At 47.8% G+C, this 18,439-nt stretch overlaps 1 protein-coding gene across 1 annotated transcript in view; it reads right to left on the bottom strand.

The window, feature by feature from the left end:
- MAMDC2 (MAM domain containing 2) overlaps positions 1 to 18,439 on the bottom strand; it is a 480,378-nt gene that overhangs the window by 216,605 nt on the left and 245,334 nt on the right. Inside the window, exon 5 of the mRNA XM_069228830.1 lies at positions 15,627 to 15,764. Within this exon, the coding sequence (XP_069084931.1) occupies positions 15,627 to 15,764 (138 nt within the window). The remainder of the gene's footprint in view (positions 1 to 15,626; positions 15,765 to 18,439) is intronic.

Here is an 18,439-nt window from a genome sequence, read left to right as displayed (position 1 = left end):
AAACCACTCACACAACACCCATGGCACCACAAAGACACCCCAGATTCTCAGAGGAGGAGCTAAGGGTCATGGTGGAGGAAATCATCTGGGTAGAGCCTAAGCTATTTGGAGCACAGGTGCAGCAGATATCCATTGCTAGGAAGATGGAGCTATGGCAGAGGATCGTGGACAGGGTCAATGCCGTGGGACAGCACCCAAGAACAAGGGATGACATCAGGAAGAGGTGGAACGACCTACAGGGGAAGGTGCGTTCCATTGCAGCAAGACACCAACTTGCTGTACAGAGGACTGGCGGTGGACATCAACCTCCTCCCCCACAACTAACAACAAGGGAGGAGCAAGCCTTGGGAATCATGCATCCTGAGGGCCTGGCCTGAGTAGCAGGACGACTGGACTCTGGTAAGTAAACTCTTTATTACTATAACCCCACTATCTGCATGCCATCACATACTCCCACCCTCGCCCTCACTCCCATCACTCCATCACCTCCCATACCCCCCACCATCACATCTCACTCATCCCAATGCCAAGCCCTGCATGCCATAACAATGCATGGACACCACTCACAGCCCTGTATGGACACCCATCACTAAAGCATGCACACTAGAGAGAACTAATCATCCCACCATACACCAACTTACAGAAGTGAAAGCTGCCAGGGCAAATATAAACAAAGAGGGCAACACACCAATGCACAATATGTCACACAAAGAAACAATAACACTGTATTTACATCCCCACAGGTATCCCAGCCAATGTCAGTGGCGAAGAGGTGCCAGCAATATCCAGTCCCACAACTGAAGAGGCCCACAGTGATGACAGCAACTCTGGTCACCTGGATCTGGATGACCAACCTGGCCCATCAGGGACCTCTGGACAGTCGGTTACCCAGGCACAGTCCCAGACAACCACAAAGCCTCCCCCATCTGGAAACACCACAACAGCACCCACCCAGCGTACCCATGCCTCTGTCCCCAGGACACGTCAATTAGCAGTGTGTCCACCACTTCAGGAATCCCAGGGCACAACTCATTCCCAAGACAATCAGGGACCTGGGGTCAGTGGGCACACGGTTCAGGGCACAGAGGCACAGGACAACAGGGAAACTGGGTGAATTGCTGTACGCCAGGGGGAGGACAGGCCCAGGGAACCGACTCTCCAGGAGGCACTTGCAGAGATCCTGGGAGCATACCAACATTCCCACGATAGACTGGGCCAGATCCTGGACAACGTGCAGTAGAACAGGCAGCTGCAGGAGGAACAGTACCAGGGGATCAGGGAGGACTTGCAGGCCATCAACACCACCCTGGTCTCCACAGCAGGGGTGCTGGCAGACATGGCCAACAATATGAGGGAGGCAGTCTCACAACAGCGGGCCCCTGCCACTATCCAGACATCTGAACTGCCTTCCACCTCTGCTGACGCTAGTGGACAGGAGGCACCGCCATAGGACCAACAGGCCACCAGCACCCCTCCCCCTGCAGAAGGAGAACCACCCGCAAGCGTTCACTGAGATCCAGGCATGAGCCAGAGACTATTGCCAAGACCCCCTCCAGGAAATGAGACTCTCCTGATTGTTACTCTTGTGTCCCACAAAGCCACCCTGTCCACCTTGAACTATTGCTCCCCTTCCTATGTCCCCATGGACAATGCACCTGTGCTACAAATAGACTGGAACTATACCCTGGACTTCCCTCCATCATCACCCCATCCCAATGCACTTGCCCCTTTACTTCTTAGCACTTAAATAAACACCCTTTGAAAAAATACAAGTATGGAGTATGTCAAACTTATTTTAGTATGTATTTGTTTAACCAGGTTCAAACATTGCAATTCAAATGTACAGTAATGTTCAAATAGGACCTGTAGTTGGCTGCAGTGATCACACCAGGAGTGATAGGGGAGCACCAACATCTGTAAAATGAGATGCCAAACGGTACAGTGAGTGGGCTTAGAAGTGGGAAATAACAGCATGCCAGTGCCAAAGATAATCTAAATAATGACAATGAAATGTGAAGTAACACTGTCTTACCTGTGTGTCATTGGAAGTACTGTTGAATCACTGCTGTTCTGTTGTCCTCATCCTCATCCTCTGCCTCCTCATATTCACTGTTCACAGGGTCCACTGCTGCCACATGATCATCTCCAGTCTCCTCCTCCTGCAGAAAAGGCACATAGCGCCTCAAGGCAAGGATGTGCAACATGTAGCATGCCATGATTATCTGGCAGGCCTTCTTGGGTGAGTAGCACAGGGATCACCCAGTTAGATGGAGGCACCTCAACCTGGCCTTCAAGAAGCCAAAGGTCCGTTCGATTATCCTTCTTGTTCACCCATGTGCCTCATTGTAATGTTCTTCTGCCCTTGTCCTGGCATTCCTCACAGGGGTCAGTAGCCATGATAGGTTGGGGTAACATGAGTCACCAGAAAATATCGATGGACAACATTTAGCCACACACTATCCTATATGGCCCACACCATACCCATACACCAACATCTAGTGGGTGGGAACCAGGGCTCACCTATTAGCCACACACGGTGCCTCTGTAGTTAGGCCATCACATTTCGGATGCTGCTATTCCTCAGGATAAAGGCATCATGCACTGACCCAGTATACTTAGCATTGACATGGGAGATGTACTGGTCTGCCAAGCACATCATCTGTACATTCATGGAGTAGAAACTCTTCCGATTTCTGTACACCTGTTCATTTTGCTGGGGGGGACAAATGCAATATGTGTTCCATCAATTGCCCCAGTTATGTTGGGGATATGTCCCATTGCATAGAAGTGAGCCCTTACTGTGGCCAAATCCTCCACCTGGGGGAATACAATGTAGCTGCACATGTGTTTAATCAGGGCAGACAACACTCTTGTTAGCACTCTTGAGAACATTGGCTGTGACATTCCTGCTGCCAAGCCCACTGTCACTTGGAAAGAACCAGTTGCCAAAAAATGGAGCACAGATAGGACTTGCACAAGAGGGGAGATCCCAGTGGGGTGACGGATAGCAGATATCAGGTCAGGCTCCAGTTGGGCACACAGCTCTGTGATTGTGGCCTGTCCAGTCTATAGGTGAGGATAATGTGCCTGTCCTCCATTGTTGCCAAGTCCACCAGGGGTCTGAACACGGAGGTATGTCTCCATCTCCTATTCATCCACAGCGGTTGCAGTCTAAGGGACAAAAGAGTGAGGAGCTGGTCACAAACTGAACATCAGAGCCACAACAGTACAATGGATGATGTTAATTTGTAATGGGTAAGTGGTATTTGTCTTGTATGTCCAATTTTTAACTGTGACGCAATTATTATCGAGGGCCTGCCCCCCCCTGAAATGGCATCCGCCTGTCCTGTGTGGAGGGACAGGTGGAAGTGAGGTAATTTCGCTGGCGTTGTGCGCCGTTGCGGGAGGCGGTCGGGAACTCCTCATTGGTTAACATTGGGCCCTATTGGGTACAGTGGCCAATGGAGATGTACGCCGGCGGTGACGGTATGCACCACCATAGACGTGACCGCCATTTTGTATCTGATCACTCACTTGCTACCTGACCTTCCATAGGAGAGGACCTACACTGCATGTGCTGCTGTGACCTGTGTCTGGAACCTACCATAACTCGTGTGACTGGGGAAAGGGCCCACACCCCTACACGAGGCCTTCACCTCAGTAGAGTTGGAGCGACTGGTGGATGGGGTCCTACCCCAGTACGGACTGCTGTATGGGCCTCCAGACCAACAGGTGAGTACACTGTGAGCACGATGCATGTGGCATGAATGCATGGAGTGGTGTGTATGAAGGCCTCGTGTAGGGGGGTGGGTGGATGTCCCCTGGGCGGCGTACAGCTTGTGTGCTGGGCCATGTGTGTGTAAATGGCGATGTGAAGGGGTATGGTGGGTCATAAGTGTAACAGGCAGGACAGTCTGACTGATACCATTTCCTGTGTGTATTTCTCTGGAGGTCAGCGCCCAACAAAAGAAGGGTATATGGCGTGCCATCTCCAAGGATGTGCGGACCCTGGGTCCTAAGGCAGGCGGAGCACCCACTGTTGGAAACGGTGGGAGCCCCTGAGACGCTGGCACGGAAGACGGCAGAGGCCCAGCTGGGGATGGCCTCCCAACGAGGAAGGTGTACCCGTCGAACCCGGAACCCCATGATGGCCCACATACCGGTGGCCTATCCGGAGCTGGATGGGCGCTTGTGGGCATCACAGCAGCCGCAAGGGGGTGAGTACAGTGCCCATTCTTACAACTTACGTATGGTAGGGTGGTATCCGGATGAGGGATGTTTTGTCAGTGGTTGCCGCCAGGCCTGACATTGCAGAGTAATGCAGGGCAGGGTTCTGAAGTGATAATCCTGCTACCTAGCTCGTAGGCATCCACAACTGGGCAGGGCTGTGTGGGTCCCAGGTGTGCTGCATTTGGCGGTATGTGCCCCTCCCCAAGCCTTGGTAGCTAGCATTATAACTGGTAGTGCAATGCATAGTGCGTAGGGCTGTTCCCTGTGTGTGACGGTGGTGTGCACGCCAATGGTGGTGTTGGTGCAGCCATTGACCAAGTGTATCTTTTGTCTCTTCCCCCTCCTTTTTGTTTTGTCACCCTGCCCTTATGTGTATTAGCATTATCTGGCAGAGGAGCATAGGCACCGGCGACGGAGGGAGCAGCATCCCACAGGACCCAGGAGATAGAGTCCACCGACGCTGAGGGCACCAGTGGGACAGAGGGTGAGGTTAGCACCACGGCAGAGACAGGAGGGGACTGTTCGGACACAGATTCCTCCTCCGATGGAAGCTCCCTGGTGGTGGCGGACACCTCTGTGGCCACCCCAGCTACAGGTACATCTGCCACCCCTATACCAGCACTGCCCTCCCAACAGCCCCTCAGCGAGTTGCCCGTGCCCGCTCACCCAGGAGGGTGGGCATCTCATTCGCCCCAGGCACTTCAGGCCCTGCCCCATTGAGCCCTGCTGCCCTGAGTGAGGAGGCTATTGACCTCCTGAGATCCATCTCTTTTGCGCAGTCAACCATTGTGAATGCCATCCAGCGGCTGGCAGCCCAAATGCAACAGACTAATGCATTCCTGGAGGGCATTCACACTGGCTTGGCGGCCCAACAGAGATCAATCCAGGCTCTGGCCTCCTCTCTGATAGCAGCCATTGTCCCTGTTTCCACCCTCCCCGTCCAACTTTCTTTTCCCAATCCCATTCCCCTCAACCCCAACCTATCCCAAGCACACAGGCAGATGAGCATACACACAAGACAACACACAAGAGTGGCACAGGCAAACACAAGTACCACACATCATCCCACAGGCACTCACACAAATACCATCCAGATGCAGACATACAAACATCCACAATTTCCACTGTCTCCCCTCCTCCACCTCCCTCCCATTTCCGTCTACACTCACACCTGCGTGCACTACATCCTCATCCACTACCAGCATCACCACCACACCTAGCAGAACACGCACCTCACTGGCTTGTTTGAAATGGAGACAACACTTAGCAGACAAACACAACACTTTAGCACCAGACTGCCACAGTTTCCCAATATGAAGGTAGGGCTTGTCCGGCCCTTAGCAAGATTGAAGCATAGTTCAAATGGGGGAAAACGATAGGTACACTTTGTTGTCCTGGAATGTTAATGGCCTGGTCAGCAAAATTAAGAGGAGGCTAGTAATTACATATATTAAAAAGTGTAGACCTGACGTAGTTCTTCTTCAGGAGACTCACCTCATGGGGCCCCATTGTCATTTCCTAGGTAGAGGTCTACTCACCGTCACTACACACGCAGGATTCACCAGAGGGTCTAGAGGGGTAGCAATCCTATTTAAGAAGTCCCCACCATTCTGAACCACTAAAATCTGGAGAGACCCCACAGGCACATTTGTGGCAGCACAGGGATACTGGGGTACACGAGATGATGCTGGTGAGCGTCTATGCCCCACCCAGATTCCAACAAACAACATATGCAAAACTTGCTGAAGTCCTATTTGAGTCAAGCTCAGCACTTCATCTAATAGGAGGGACATTAACAACTTCATTTGTCCTAGTATGGATAGGTCGCAACATGCAACATCTCCTTCATGGGGAACTCCTCTGGCTGATATGGTATCCTCTCTGGGCCTGACCAACCTCTGGCCTCGTCAGCATCCAGGGGCCAAGCGCTTTTCCTACTTTTTGGGGGCCCATAGAGTTTTTCCCAGATTAGACTATATTCTGGCACTGGCAGGAGAGATGGCGGTGGTGGGAGAGGCATAATATCTAGCAAGAGGGCTGTTGGATCATTCTCCCCTTTGGCTCACAATTGGGACCCAGGTCTCGAAAAGCAGGAACTGCTGTGGGCTGAATGCAGGGGACCAAAAGGATGCAGAAATAGCACAGGAATTGAGAGTAGAGACCGAACTGTACTTCAAGGAAAACAAGGGCTCCATGATGTCAGTGATCAAACTTTGGGAAGCCTATAAACCGGTCCTCCGGGATTGAGCTCAAAACATTATTGCCCAGAAACATAGAAGGGAACGGGAGGACCTAGACTCAACAGAGAGCCGATTGCTGGAATTAGGGTGAGACCCCTGTGCTGTGACCGATCCCCACACTCAGCACAAACTGTTGATCTTGCAAAAGAAATACAAGGCACTTGCGCAGCATGAGGCGAGAAACCTAGATCTAGCCCTACAACACCGCATATATGAAGCAGGGGATAGGGCAGGCAAATGCTGTGCCTGGCTAGGGTGCAGAGAGAGAGAAGCAAGATGGGTACATTCCATAGTGGGGGACAATGGGACTGTACATAGCACTGAATCAGAGATTGCTAATGCATTCGTACAATACTATCAGCACCTTTACCTCAAGCACACAAATGTGAGCCCTTCCCGCATTGGGAACTACCAGGTGCAGATCCCCCTGCGGTGCCTGACCACAGAGGATATAGAACCCGAAGAAATCAAAACAGCTATTGCTGTGATGTCCTCAAGGAAGACCCCCGGCCCAACGGCCTCCCGATAGATCTCTTCAAGGGAAACTCCGACATTCTCACCCCCTATCTCCTGCAGTTATTTTGTGAAGCCTAAGAGGTGGACGAGCTCCCACAAGACTTGCGGAGGGCCACAACAGTGGTGATTCCCAAGGAGGGGAAACCTCCAGACGAGTCCAATTCCTACCGACCTATTTCACTCCTGAATATAGAAGTGAAAATCATTGTTAAGATACTGCCCACACGGCTTGCTACAGTCATACACTCATTGATCCACTCGGACCAAACAGGCTTTATGCCCAAGAGGTCCACGGGATTCAATCTGTGTCGTATCCACTCTTGGATTGACGCTATTAAGGATCGTGAGGATCCACACTTTCTGTTAAGACTCGACATCCAGAAAGCATTTGATACAGTCCACTAGCTGTTTATGACACTGGTATTGGAGAAGTTTAGGTTTGGCCCAAGATTCTGGGAGTGGGTTAAGCTACTGTAGACCAACCCAACGGCAGTTGTCTGGGTCAATAATTGGGGATCTACATCACGACAGACTGCACCAAAAGAAGAGCGCAAAATCTAAGAGCAGTTATCGCAGAGCTCCACAAGGACATGGAGCACTGGGGGAAACTCCCCTTAACAGTGCTTAGGAGGACAGCCCTGTTTGAAATAATCTCTCAACCCAAATTACTGGATGCCTTCCAAAACACCTATGTGAAACTGTTGGATGACACCTTAGCCAAAGTAGATGAAGTGGTTTGTACATGCCTTTGGGGCGGGAAACACCCCAGGATCTCACTGCAGACACTCAAGCGAAACTCATACAATGGTGGGATAGCTCGATCGGACCTCAGGGCATACTACTGGGCAGCACACTTGACAGCAATAAATGACTGGGGACCCTCACCAGGGGACCACCCTACATATCTGCTTGAGAGAAGTCAATTCACACAAATCTCACTTACACTACTTATACGGGGGAAAGGGTACGCAAGCCCTTCTGTTACCCACACAACTTACAATAGAGGCTTGGCATAAGGCTGGATGCAAGATAGGGTGGCACGCAACACTCACTAGGGAAAGCTCCGTTATGGGAGGGCTCCTATTTGTGGGAACTAGGGAGCCTGCAGGACTTTCGGCGATGGGCCACCATCTGTATTTCTAAATTGGGCCACCTTATAAAGGAGGGTGCACTGAAGACGTTCTCTGACCTAAAAGAGAAATACCTTCTTTCCTGATCTCAATACTATCATTATATTCAATTAGCACATGTTTGGCGAGCTGAAAACGTAGATGTATTGGACCTCCCAGATTACGCCCCGTTAGAGGGCCGTCTCCTCCTGGGTCAACTGGAAGAGATAGTGATCTCCTGGATATACAAAACCTTAATCAATAATATGCCAGACACTCAGATGGCTCAGGGAGACCTTGGGCCAATAGATGATACTGACTGGGAGACTGCCCTAATGCACCCCCGCACAGTGGCCATACAAATCCGACTAAGACTCATTCAGTTTAAAATCCAGCACAGGATTTATTAAGATAGGGTGAGACTGCACACAATGGGAAGGACCCCAGCTCCGACCTGCCTCTGCTGTGGGTCCTCATATTCTGTGGACATGTCCGAGTAAACAGAAATATTGGTCAAATATTATAAGCGAATTGGGGCAGGTGCTCGAAGCACAGATACCAGCCGAACTCCGCTACACACTACTTGGCATCCACACAGATGTAGATCTGCCACACGCCAAATTCCTCTTTAGAGACCTGAGACTAGCAGTACCAGAGAGAGGCATTGCCAAGTAGAAAATTAGTTACTTACCTGTAACTGTAGTTCTCCAGTATTGGAATCTTTCATAGATTCACATGCTTGAATCATTCCCCGTCGTCGAGATGGGAGCCTCCGGTACAATTACACAAGTAATGATGAAACATATCAACACAAGGGCCTTAGGCCTCTTTCATTTAATAGTCTATCACAGTCATTTTAAGAAAAGGACCAAACTTGAGCATCCACCAATCAGACGACACCACCCTCTAGAAGCCTCCTGAGAGAAGCTCCAGCACCTCAGATTTTCCAAGCAGAAGTGCATCAAGGATAGGAACAGGAAGAGAGAGATAGAGAGAGAGAAGTGAAAGTGAGCTTCTCCGGGGAGGCGGGTGGGTCGCATGTGAATCTATGAAAGATTAAAATACTGGAGAACTACAGTTACACGTACGTAACTAATTTTCTTACTCCAGTATTGGAACTTTCATAGATTCACATGCTTGAATCAGAGTAATGAGCAGTTCTTATGCACATTGGAATATTGCAGCTGTGTACGTCACAAAACATCTGCATATATAATACATACATATATATATAGATCTATATATAAAGCAATACTCTAAAAAACATATCCCCATCTTTACTTCTGTCCCTTTATTCTTCTTTTCCTTTTTTTTTTTTTTTTTTAAATGCATAGCATCCGTATTTAAAAGTAACAGGATATAAACAATGTGCATACCTTATCTAGGATAGAGGGATGAAAGAGATGGCTCACCTGCCCCTGAAGAGGTTCCTGAGGACTGCTTGACCCACTGCTACCTCTCCTTGCGATTGCTTCCAGGCAGTAATGTTGTGTAAATGTATGGCAGATTTTCCATCTCGCTGCACTACAGATGTCTTGCAGAGGAACCCTCGCAAACAGTGCTGCTGCGGAAGAAACTGCCCTTGTAGAGTGAGCACGGACTGATGAATGCAGTGGTTTGCCCGCTGCTTGATGGCAGAAACAAATGGCTGAGGATATCCATCTGGCTATACTCTGTTTGGAGAGTGGTTGACCTCGCGTGGGTGCACTGTAAGCTACGAACAATTGATTGGAGCGGCGGAAGGACTTAGTGCTATCCAGGTAGAATTTGACACATCTCTTAATGTCTAAGGAGTGTAACGCTCTTTCCGCAGGAGTAGATGGATGTGGAAAAAAAGTTTTACTAAGGGCTCGTTCATGTGAAAATCCGAAGGGACCTTCGGCATGAAATGCGGGTTTGTGCGAAGTAGTCGTTTGTCTTGTGTGATCTGCAAAAACGGCTCCTGTATGGAGAGGGCCTGAATCTCACTGACCCGTCTGGCTGATGTGAAAGCCTCCAGTAAAGCAACTTTCCAAGAAAGGTATTTGATCGAAGCACGATGGATTGGTTCGAATGGATGCTTCATTAACTGTGCTAGAACAATATTCAGGTTCCACGAGGGGGGGGGAGGTCTGAATGGAGGAAAAACCCTGAAAAGTCCTTTTAAAAACCGTTTGATTAGTCTAGACGAATACAGTGAAGGTGAAGAGTCTGAACGTCTATATCAAGCTATTGCTGCCATATGCATCTTTATGGATGAATGTGCCAGGCCTGATTGCGCTAAATGTAATAAGTAAGCAATAATTGTTCCGGTGGTGAGGACAGTGGATCAATTTGTCGCTGGTGGCACCAGAAACAAAACCTTCGCCACTTGCAAGAATAAGCCTTATTAGTGCTATCTGCTCTAGCTCTGGACAAAATGTCCCTACATTCCTGTGGGATATTCAGATGTGCAAACTCTCTGTGTTCAGGAGCCATGCTGACAATCGCATCGACTGAGGATCTGGATGCGATATTTGCCCTTTGTTCATTGTTAGCAAGTGTAGAGACGGTTTGAGCGGAATGTGAGGTTTCATTGATAGAAGAAGAAGCTCTGTGAACCAGTGTTGGCGAGGCCAGTACGGAGAAATCAATATTAGGGTGAACGGCTCTGTTTTCATTTTCGTGAGGACTCTTGGGATAAGTCGAATTGGAGGAAAGGTGTAAGCAAAGATGCCTGACCAAGCTATGGAAAACGCATCCCCTCAAGATCCCTTTTGGAGATGCCAGCTTGAGAAGTACCGGCATTTGGCGTTCCATTTGCTGGCGAGCAGGTCGTTTTTGGGCGTTCCCCACTGGTAAAAGATGTAATCCACTGCGGACTGGTCTAGCTCCCATTCGTGGCAGCTCTATCTTTGTCTGCTGAGTGAGTCCGCTATTTTGTTCTCTATCCCCGGCAGATGCACCGCTGTGAGTCTGATGCCTTGCTGCGAGGCCCAATTCCAAATCTTTTGGGCTTCCCTGGAAAGGGTGAGAGACCTAGTGCCTCCTTGTTTGTTGAGGTAAATGCATCGTAGTGGTGTTGTCTGTTCTTATAACTACGTCTGACCCCGCTATCTTCGGAAGAAAAGCCTGCAAAGCGAGATAGACTGCTCTGAGCTCTAGCAGGTTGATGTGCATCACCCTCAACTCTAATGGCCACTTGCCACTTATTTGAAGATCTTGCAAAACAGCTCCCCAGCCCTCCAGAGAGGCGTCGGTCATGATAGTCCACGGAGCTGGACGATGTAGGAAGGAAAGGCCCACAGACAGATGATGCTTTTGAGACCACCATGTAAGAGCTTTGACCATTGCTGAGGTTATGTTTATCCGATCTTTGAAGCTTCCCGAAACCTGGAGCCATTCAAGATTGAGTTGCTCCTGTAGCGGTCGCATTTTCAGTCTGCAGAAGGGAACCAGAGGTATGCATGATGACATCATGCCCAACAGGGATTTGAAAAGGAGAACTGAAACAGAGTTTTTTCCCTGTTTTGACTTTGCTAGCGTCAGTAACTTCTGTTGTCTCTCTACTGTGGGGCACGCCATGGTGGATTTAGTGTCCAGGTTTGCCCCTAAAAAGGTGATACTGCGTGATGGTAGAGGTTTGGACTTCTCCCAGTTGATGGTGAGGCCTAGACTGTTGAGTAGGGAAACGCACCTTTTTTTTGATCTGCGCGCTCCTGCGTAGGTGTTTGCTTTTATCAGCCAATCATCGAGGTATGGAAATATCTGGTGTTTTCTCCTCCGGAGGAAAGCTGCGATTGGTGCTAGACATTTGGTAAATATCCTGGGAGCTGACTTTAGGCCAAAATGAAGGACACGAAATTGAAAATGGCTTCCGACTACCATGAATCTCAGGTACTGTCTGTGGGCAGGGTGGATGAGAATGTGGAAATATGCGTCTTTTAGGTCTAGTGTAGACATGAAATCTCCCTGGTTCAGTCGCAGAAGGACATCCTGTAGGCTTATCATGCGGAACAACTGCTTTTTTAAGTAGATGTTTAATTCCCTTAGGTTGACGATCGGCCTCCAATCTTTCCACTTCTTGCGAATGGGGAAGAACCTGGAATAAAAACCCCTTCCTCGCTATGACAGAGGTACTTTCTCTATAGCTCCTTTGAGGAGCATCTTGCCGATCTCCCTCTTGACTTGTTCTGGATACCTTGATGGAAGCCTGTGAGGAGGATTGGAGGGAGGTATTTGGATAAACTCCAGAGTGTGGCCCTGTTTCACTAATTGGAGGACCCACTTGTCTGAGGTGATGACTTGCCATTACTACAGAAACAGGGATATCTTTCCGCCTAGAACCAGTGGAGGAGGTTTGGATGTAGCTGGCGCCTTGGATGTATCAGGCTCTACGAGCCGAGTCTTTAGCAGGGCGAGTTCAGCGTCCCCTATTGCCAGATCTACCATAAGCTGCTTGTGGTGGTTGCCTTTGTGGGTAGTATTGACGAAACTGCTGGGAGGAAGAAGGATAGGTTGAATATCTATATTGCTGATAGCCTCCTCTATATGACGCCAGTCCACTTCCTCTAGCCCGAAAGGATGGCTTCCGAATCTGGAGAGCTCCTAGCGATCTTGCAGTATCCGTGTCGGATTTGATAGATTGTAAGGACTCATCAACATGTTTACCAAATAATGCTTGGCCATCAAAAGGTAGGTCTAAAATCTTATTCTGTACCTCAGGCCAGAATGATGTAGCCTTTAGCCAGCCTTGCCTCCTAAGTACAGCCCCACCTGCGAGCTGGCGAAATGCAGTTGTGGCTATGTCCATTGCACAGTCTATGAGCTCAGCTGAGGTGCGCTGACCTTCCTGTAATGTCTTCCTTGCCTCTGATCATCCATACTTTGGCAACTGGACAATATGCGGGGTGATGTCTGCCCATAGCGGTCTGTCATACCTAGCTAACACCGCTATCGAGTTAGCAGCTCTTATAACTAAGCTAGCCATCGAGGAGAACCTCTTTCCAATATTGTCCAGCCGTCTACCCTCTCTGTCTGTAGGTTCAGAAATAGGAGCAGACTGATTCTTGGACTTTCTCTATGCCACCTGGGCCACCACCGAGTCCGGATGAGGATGACCAATTAGACATGCTGGGGCATCGTCTGGTGCCTTGTATTTTTTATCTAGCCGTGGTAGTACTGCTGTGACAGTAGCAGGGTTATGCATCACTTTTAGCCCTTCTTCCCATAAGTAGCTGACCATTGGAAAAGAGCACACAGATTTCTGGAACGGCTCTTTAAAATAATGTAGGAAGCAATCTGTTTGCTTGGACGGCATTGGCAAGGCGAAACGTTTAGCTGCTCTCTCCAGGAGACTATGAAATCCCCTGATGTCGTCTGGCGGGGATTCTACCTTTGACTGTGAAGGAGGAGGAGCAGGAATAATGTATTCATCCCACTCGGAATGAGTGTCAAGGAGCTCTCCTTCTTCCTGATCCCCTTCCGACATATCAGTGTCCTGAGGTAAGGTCACATCTGGCGTGGCAACATTTGTCAGTGGTAATGAGGTCAGTCTCTGACGTGGAGTAGTAACCCCAGAGACTGGCGACGGCGAAGGTTGCTCCCCTTGAGGAGGAAAACGTCTGCTATAATCAGCCAACATCGCCCGGAGGTCAGAGAGCAAAGAGGTTGGAATGTATGCTCCTTCCTGATATTGCTGATCTCCTCCATAGTACTGAGGGTCATAAGTTTCCTCAAATTCGTCTTCGTCCTGATATTTGATGTTTAATTGAGAGTGGCTATGGGCTGGTCCAAATGGACCCTCATCATCAGACTCTTCATCCCCCTCTAACAAGTGAACCGGTATGAGGGGTGTCACCTTACTAGGTGAGGTGTGCTTTGGAGTAAGTCTTTCTTGTTTTTTAGATTGTTTTTCCCTCGTCGACGGTGTTGTCGACGGCGCGGATATAGTCTTCGTCGTTGGTGGAACGCATGGAGATCTTGATCGTAGACAGCCTTACTGAGGAGTCTACCGTCGACGATGGTAAAGCAGACACCGTCGTTGATGATGATGAAGTGTAGATCTTCTTCGACAATGACGTCGTCGACGCTGCTCTCGTCGACGGTGGGGCGCTCGTCGACGATGATGTCGTCGTCATAACCGTCGTCGATGGTGGAACAGTGAAAGTAGTCGTCGACTGTGAGGAACCACTCACCGACGGTCTTGTCGACACTGAGTTCGTCGTCGAACGGCACATTCTTAGCTGCCGAAGTAGATGAAGGCCTTTTAAACGGCAAAGATGGTGGTACAAAGGATAATTTCTTATGTCTCTCAGAACTGCTGGCATGACCTCTCTCCCCTTTCCTGGAAGATTTATGAGGTGAAGTAGATGGGCTGTGGCCCTTGTAAGACCCTGTGGTAGTCTTTTTGTTGGCTTTTCTTGGTTGTTGGGAAGGAGATCTTGTTTCTGATCTCGCCCTTTTTGATGACTTTTTGGATGTTGAAGAGTCATCACTATCCGAATCAGAGACTGGATTATCTCTGTACTTAAGCTTCTGCAGCCAAATTAATAATCTGCCTTCTCTATCCTTAAGAGTCTTAGAGGAAAAGGTACGACAAACCTTACAGTCCTTGGCTGAGTGGTCTGGATACAGCAAGTATATGCAATCCTGATGAGGGTCTTCAGAATGTAGTTTTTTCTTACCACAAGTTTTACAATTTCTGAATAAACCCTTCTTCTCCTTGTCAGACATGTTGTAGGTGTTAACCCCAATCAGTCAAAACAAGGTTTAGTAGAGAAGAATGGCTTCAAGGCAATCCAAAGGTGTGAAGAAAGAGCAGAGCTCTGAGGAGACTCCCTAGCACGACGTGCGGTAGAAAATCTGAGGTGCTGAAGCTTCTCTCAGGAGGATTCTAGAGGGTGGTGTTGTCTGATTGGTGGATGCTCAAGTTTGGTCCTTTTCTTAAAATGACTGCGATAGACTATTAAATTAAAGAGGCCTAAGGCCCTTGTGTTGATATGTTTCATCATTACTTATGTAATTGTACCGGAGGCTCCCATCTCGACGACGGGGAATGATTCAAGCATGTGAATCTATGAAAGTTCCAATACTGGAGTAACTGGGGCTCCACCGAGTCCCCCACAATTATAGAGTGGAGGCGAGGGATGGATCAGTATATGATGGCTGAGAGGGTGACTTACCAAACCTGTGGATGCCCCCAAAAATGTAATAAGGTGTGGGGTGCATGGAAGTCTTACCATGACCTGCAGGACACGCTAGCCCACTCGCAAGTTCAACACTACACCTGAACGTAGACACACAGCCTTATTGATGTTCATCATTGAAAGAATATCAGAAGCCCTTCTTTGCGCAAACAGATGGGGTTAACTGTATTGGTAGATCTGGTACCAATCCTAATGTATTTTGTTAATGTGATTATTGTCTTTTTGCTTATTTGGAAGTAATGTGTTCTGGTCAACTTAAAATGTCAATAAAAATAGTTTAAAAGAAATAATGTATTTCGAGAGCAAATTCATCAAATTGCTAAACAATTGTCAACGTTCTCTTACAGTTGTAATGCCACTCTTACCCAGCTTGCTGTTCAGAGTGTGATCTCTCGGGAGTACTGACTGGGAGTTTCGGATGTTGCCTCCACCTACAAACCAGTTAACATTAGGGTTCCAGCGGTTCATGTAGCCACACAGATGGTTCTCTTCAAAGTCACACTCTGTAATGAGACGTTCATAGGGTGTCATGGAGTGCATCACTGTTCCACACAAAATAAAAGGGAGCACTACCCTGCAGACCCCAAGAAAGAAAACAAGTCCACAAAGTTAGAAATTGGTGAAGACCTAGAAAACAAACCCCTGTGGACTAATAAGAATAGCATTAACCATCAACACAAGAGAAAGTTTATATTTAGAGATATAGGATATGATTCCAAATGCAACAAAGTATGTCCCAGATTTTTGCATGCTATGTTTTATGAAGTTCAGAAAAAGTATGCTAAGTACCTGCTGAAATGTAATTGCCTCCCTTACACCTGATCGAATGTCCATTTGATAAATTCATAGCATGAAACTGACTACAAAAGTGGAGAGTTTAGGCCAGATCAAACCTAGAATAGTGTCCCCTGGACACCGAGTCTTTCAAGTTCTTTAGAACTACCACAGTTGGACTCTCACCTCAGTGTACCAGAGGAGTATTCCATGGCTTAATAAATTCAGCTTTCAAAAACCTGGTTGTAAAATGCTCATGCTGGAAAGGGTTTAAGAATTTGACTTGAGGTGATCAGATACATGATGATGGCAGAAGATGTTCCACCAGTAAAAAGGACTTTTACCCATCAGTGCTTTAAGTAGAGTGCTTAGCCCTTCGTGTTGATCTCTATCACAAGAAACAGAAGAAGCATATTGTAGAACAAGACAGATACAGCCTGCCATTACCACACATTAAGGATACTGTAGCTCAAAGCAGGACTGTTGAACATTCATTCAAGCTAGAAATGTGCAACTTTAACCACTTCAGCAAGTTGTTTGTTCTTGGGAAGAGCTTGATCTCTCAAAACTCCACATCTCTTTGCTGCTAACGAGGATGTACAATCAAGACAGATATATTCTGCCCAGGCAATTGACATCCGGTGAGAACAACACTATGACCACTAGTGTGTCTCTTCTTTGCCCTGTTTAATGACAACATACTTTTGCAGCATTTAAACTTGGCCTCATGACAGAGTAGCACTATCAATGGTAAATTACAGCTCTGAGAAGATGTTGTCAATTACATGGCAATATCTGTTGTAATATGTATGATTTATAACCAAAGGTAAAGACACCTGGTAGTAATTATCACAGGTGGCAATTACAGAGTTTACAGAATAACCAAAGACATGAAAGAATGCAGATTTCAGAAGCACAGAAGAGGATTCTGCTTCACCAAATGTATCTGAGTGTGTGGTTCCCTCATTTAACATTTGTTTCAAGAAACGGTAGTTATCATAATTTTGGCTCCATTTAAAGGTGGAAAGCTTTTTACTTGTGATAGCCACCATTTTCAGATGATATTTCTCTGTAACAACAATACCACATTAATGCTATTACTTTCAGTGATTATGAATTTACCATCTGTGATATATTTACCACCACTAAAAATCCAGAGCAGTGGTGATAATTGCCTCTTCTTTATTATGTGGTATTTTTCCAGCAGATGTAAATTTAACTCATCAATGACAGAATTGATAATGCCATTTCCATAGCAGCACCAACAGTTAATGCTGAACTTAATGCTCCTGGTGAAAACTAACATTGTTATGCAAGTCTCTAGCAATAATCAGTGTTTACCTCCATCGAACACTACATTTTACAATGCCTCTCTCTATACCACATATTCCTTACATCTGCTGTAACATGCAAAGGTTTCTCTGACTCCACTGATTTAATAGAGATGAATTTTATAGTAATTTTCAATGTTCAAACTTATTTATTAAACATACAGGTGTCGTGATCCTCAGTTATTTGTCATACTATTTTTTAAATATCTGCTCTACCTTTGAAATGTAACGTGAGGTAAAAGTAAGTCAAGTCAAGAAAAATTAACATTTAAACAGGTGAGGTGTAAACACTTGTCCAAAATACAGAGGCCAAATAAAAGGTGTGAGCGTGTCACTCCCTAATTTCCTGGCAGTCCTTCCTGTTCTGGTACATGTTGAACAGGATTGTGTCAGATAGCACATTGAGGCCCTTATTAAGAGTTTGGTGGACGGCGGAGGCCGCCCGCCAAACTCTTTTGGTCGGAAAACTGCCACTACGGTTTTCTGCCCACTGGCCGTATTATACGTTTTCCGCTGGCCCAGGGGGAAACTCACCACAACATTGATGCCGACTCTTTGCACTTTTCACTGCCCATAATTCGGGCATTGAAAAGCAAGACGGTGCTGCCCATGGGGGCCCCTGCACTGCCCATGTCAACTGCATCCCCATCTCTGCCAGCCTTTGCATGGCGGTGAGACCGCCATGAAAAAGCTGGCGAAGAGGAGACTCGTAATCCCTAGGGCAGCGCTGCTTGCAAGACAGATCAAGACAGCCGGCACCACCAGGCTGTCCACAGGCAGCAACCTGGCAGTGTCAGCTGTCGGACCATGGCGGCTCTGCCAGGGTCATAATGTGGAGGCAGGACCGCTGCTTTGGTGGCCTCCAGGACCCCCAGAAATGTAATGTGGGGCTTCGGGCCATATGTACGAAAGCTTTTTCCCATAGACACAGAATGGGTAAAATCCTTTGGTACATCTGGCCCTTAATGTCTTAAAGGCAATTCTAAAAGGCAATCTTGGACTAGTTTGTAATCATTAGTGTGGTGCAGCTTGAGTTCAACGGCACAATAAGCATTGTACTCAGGTCTGCGCAC

Source organism: Pleurodeles waltl, chromosome 1_1 (genome assembly GCF_031143425.1).
Source record: "Pleurodeles waltl isolate 20211129_DDA chromosome 1_1, aPleWal1.hap1.20221129, whole genome shotgun sequence".
NCBI classification, from domain to species: Eukaryota; Metazoa; Chordata; class Amphibia; order Caudata; family Salamandridae; genus Pleurodeles; species Pleurodeles waltl.
The sequence above is the reverse complement of the archived record's forward strand: the minus strand, read 5'-3'. Positions and strand labels throughout refer to the sequence as shown.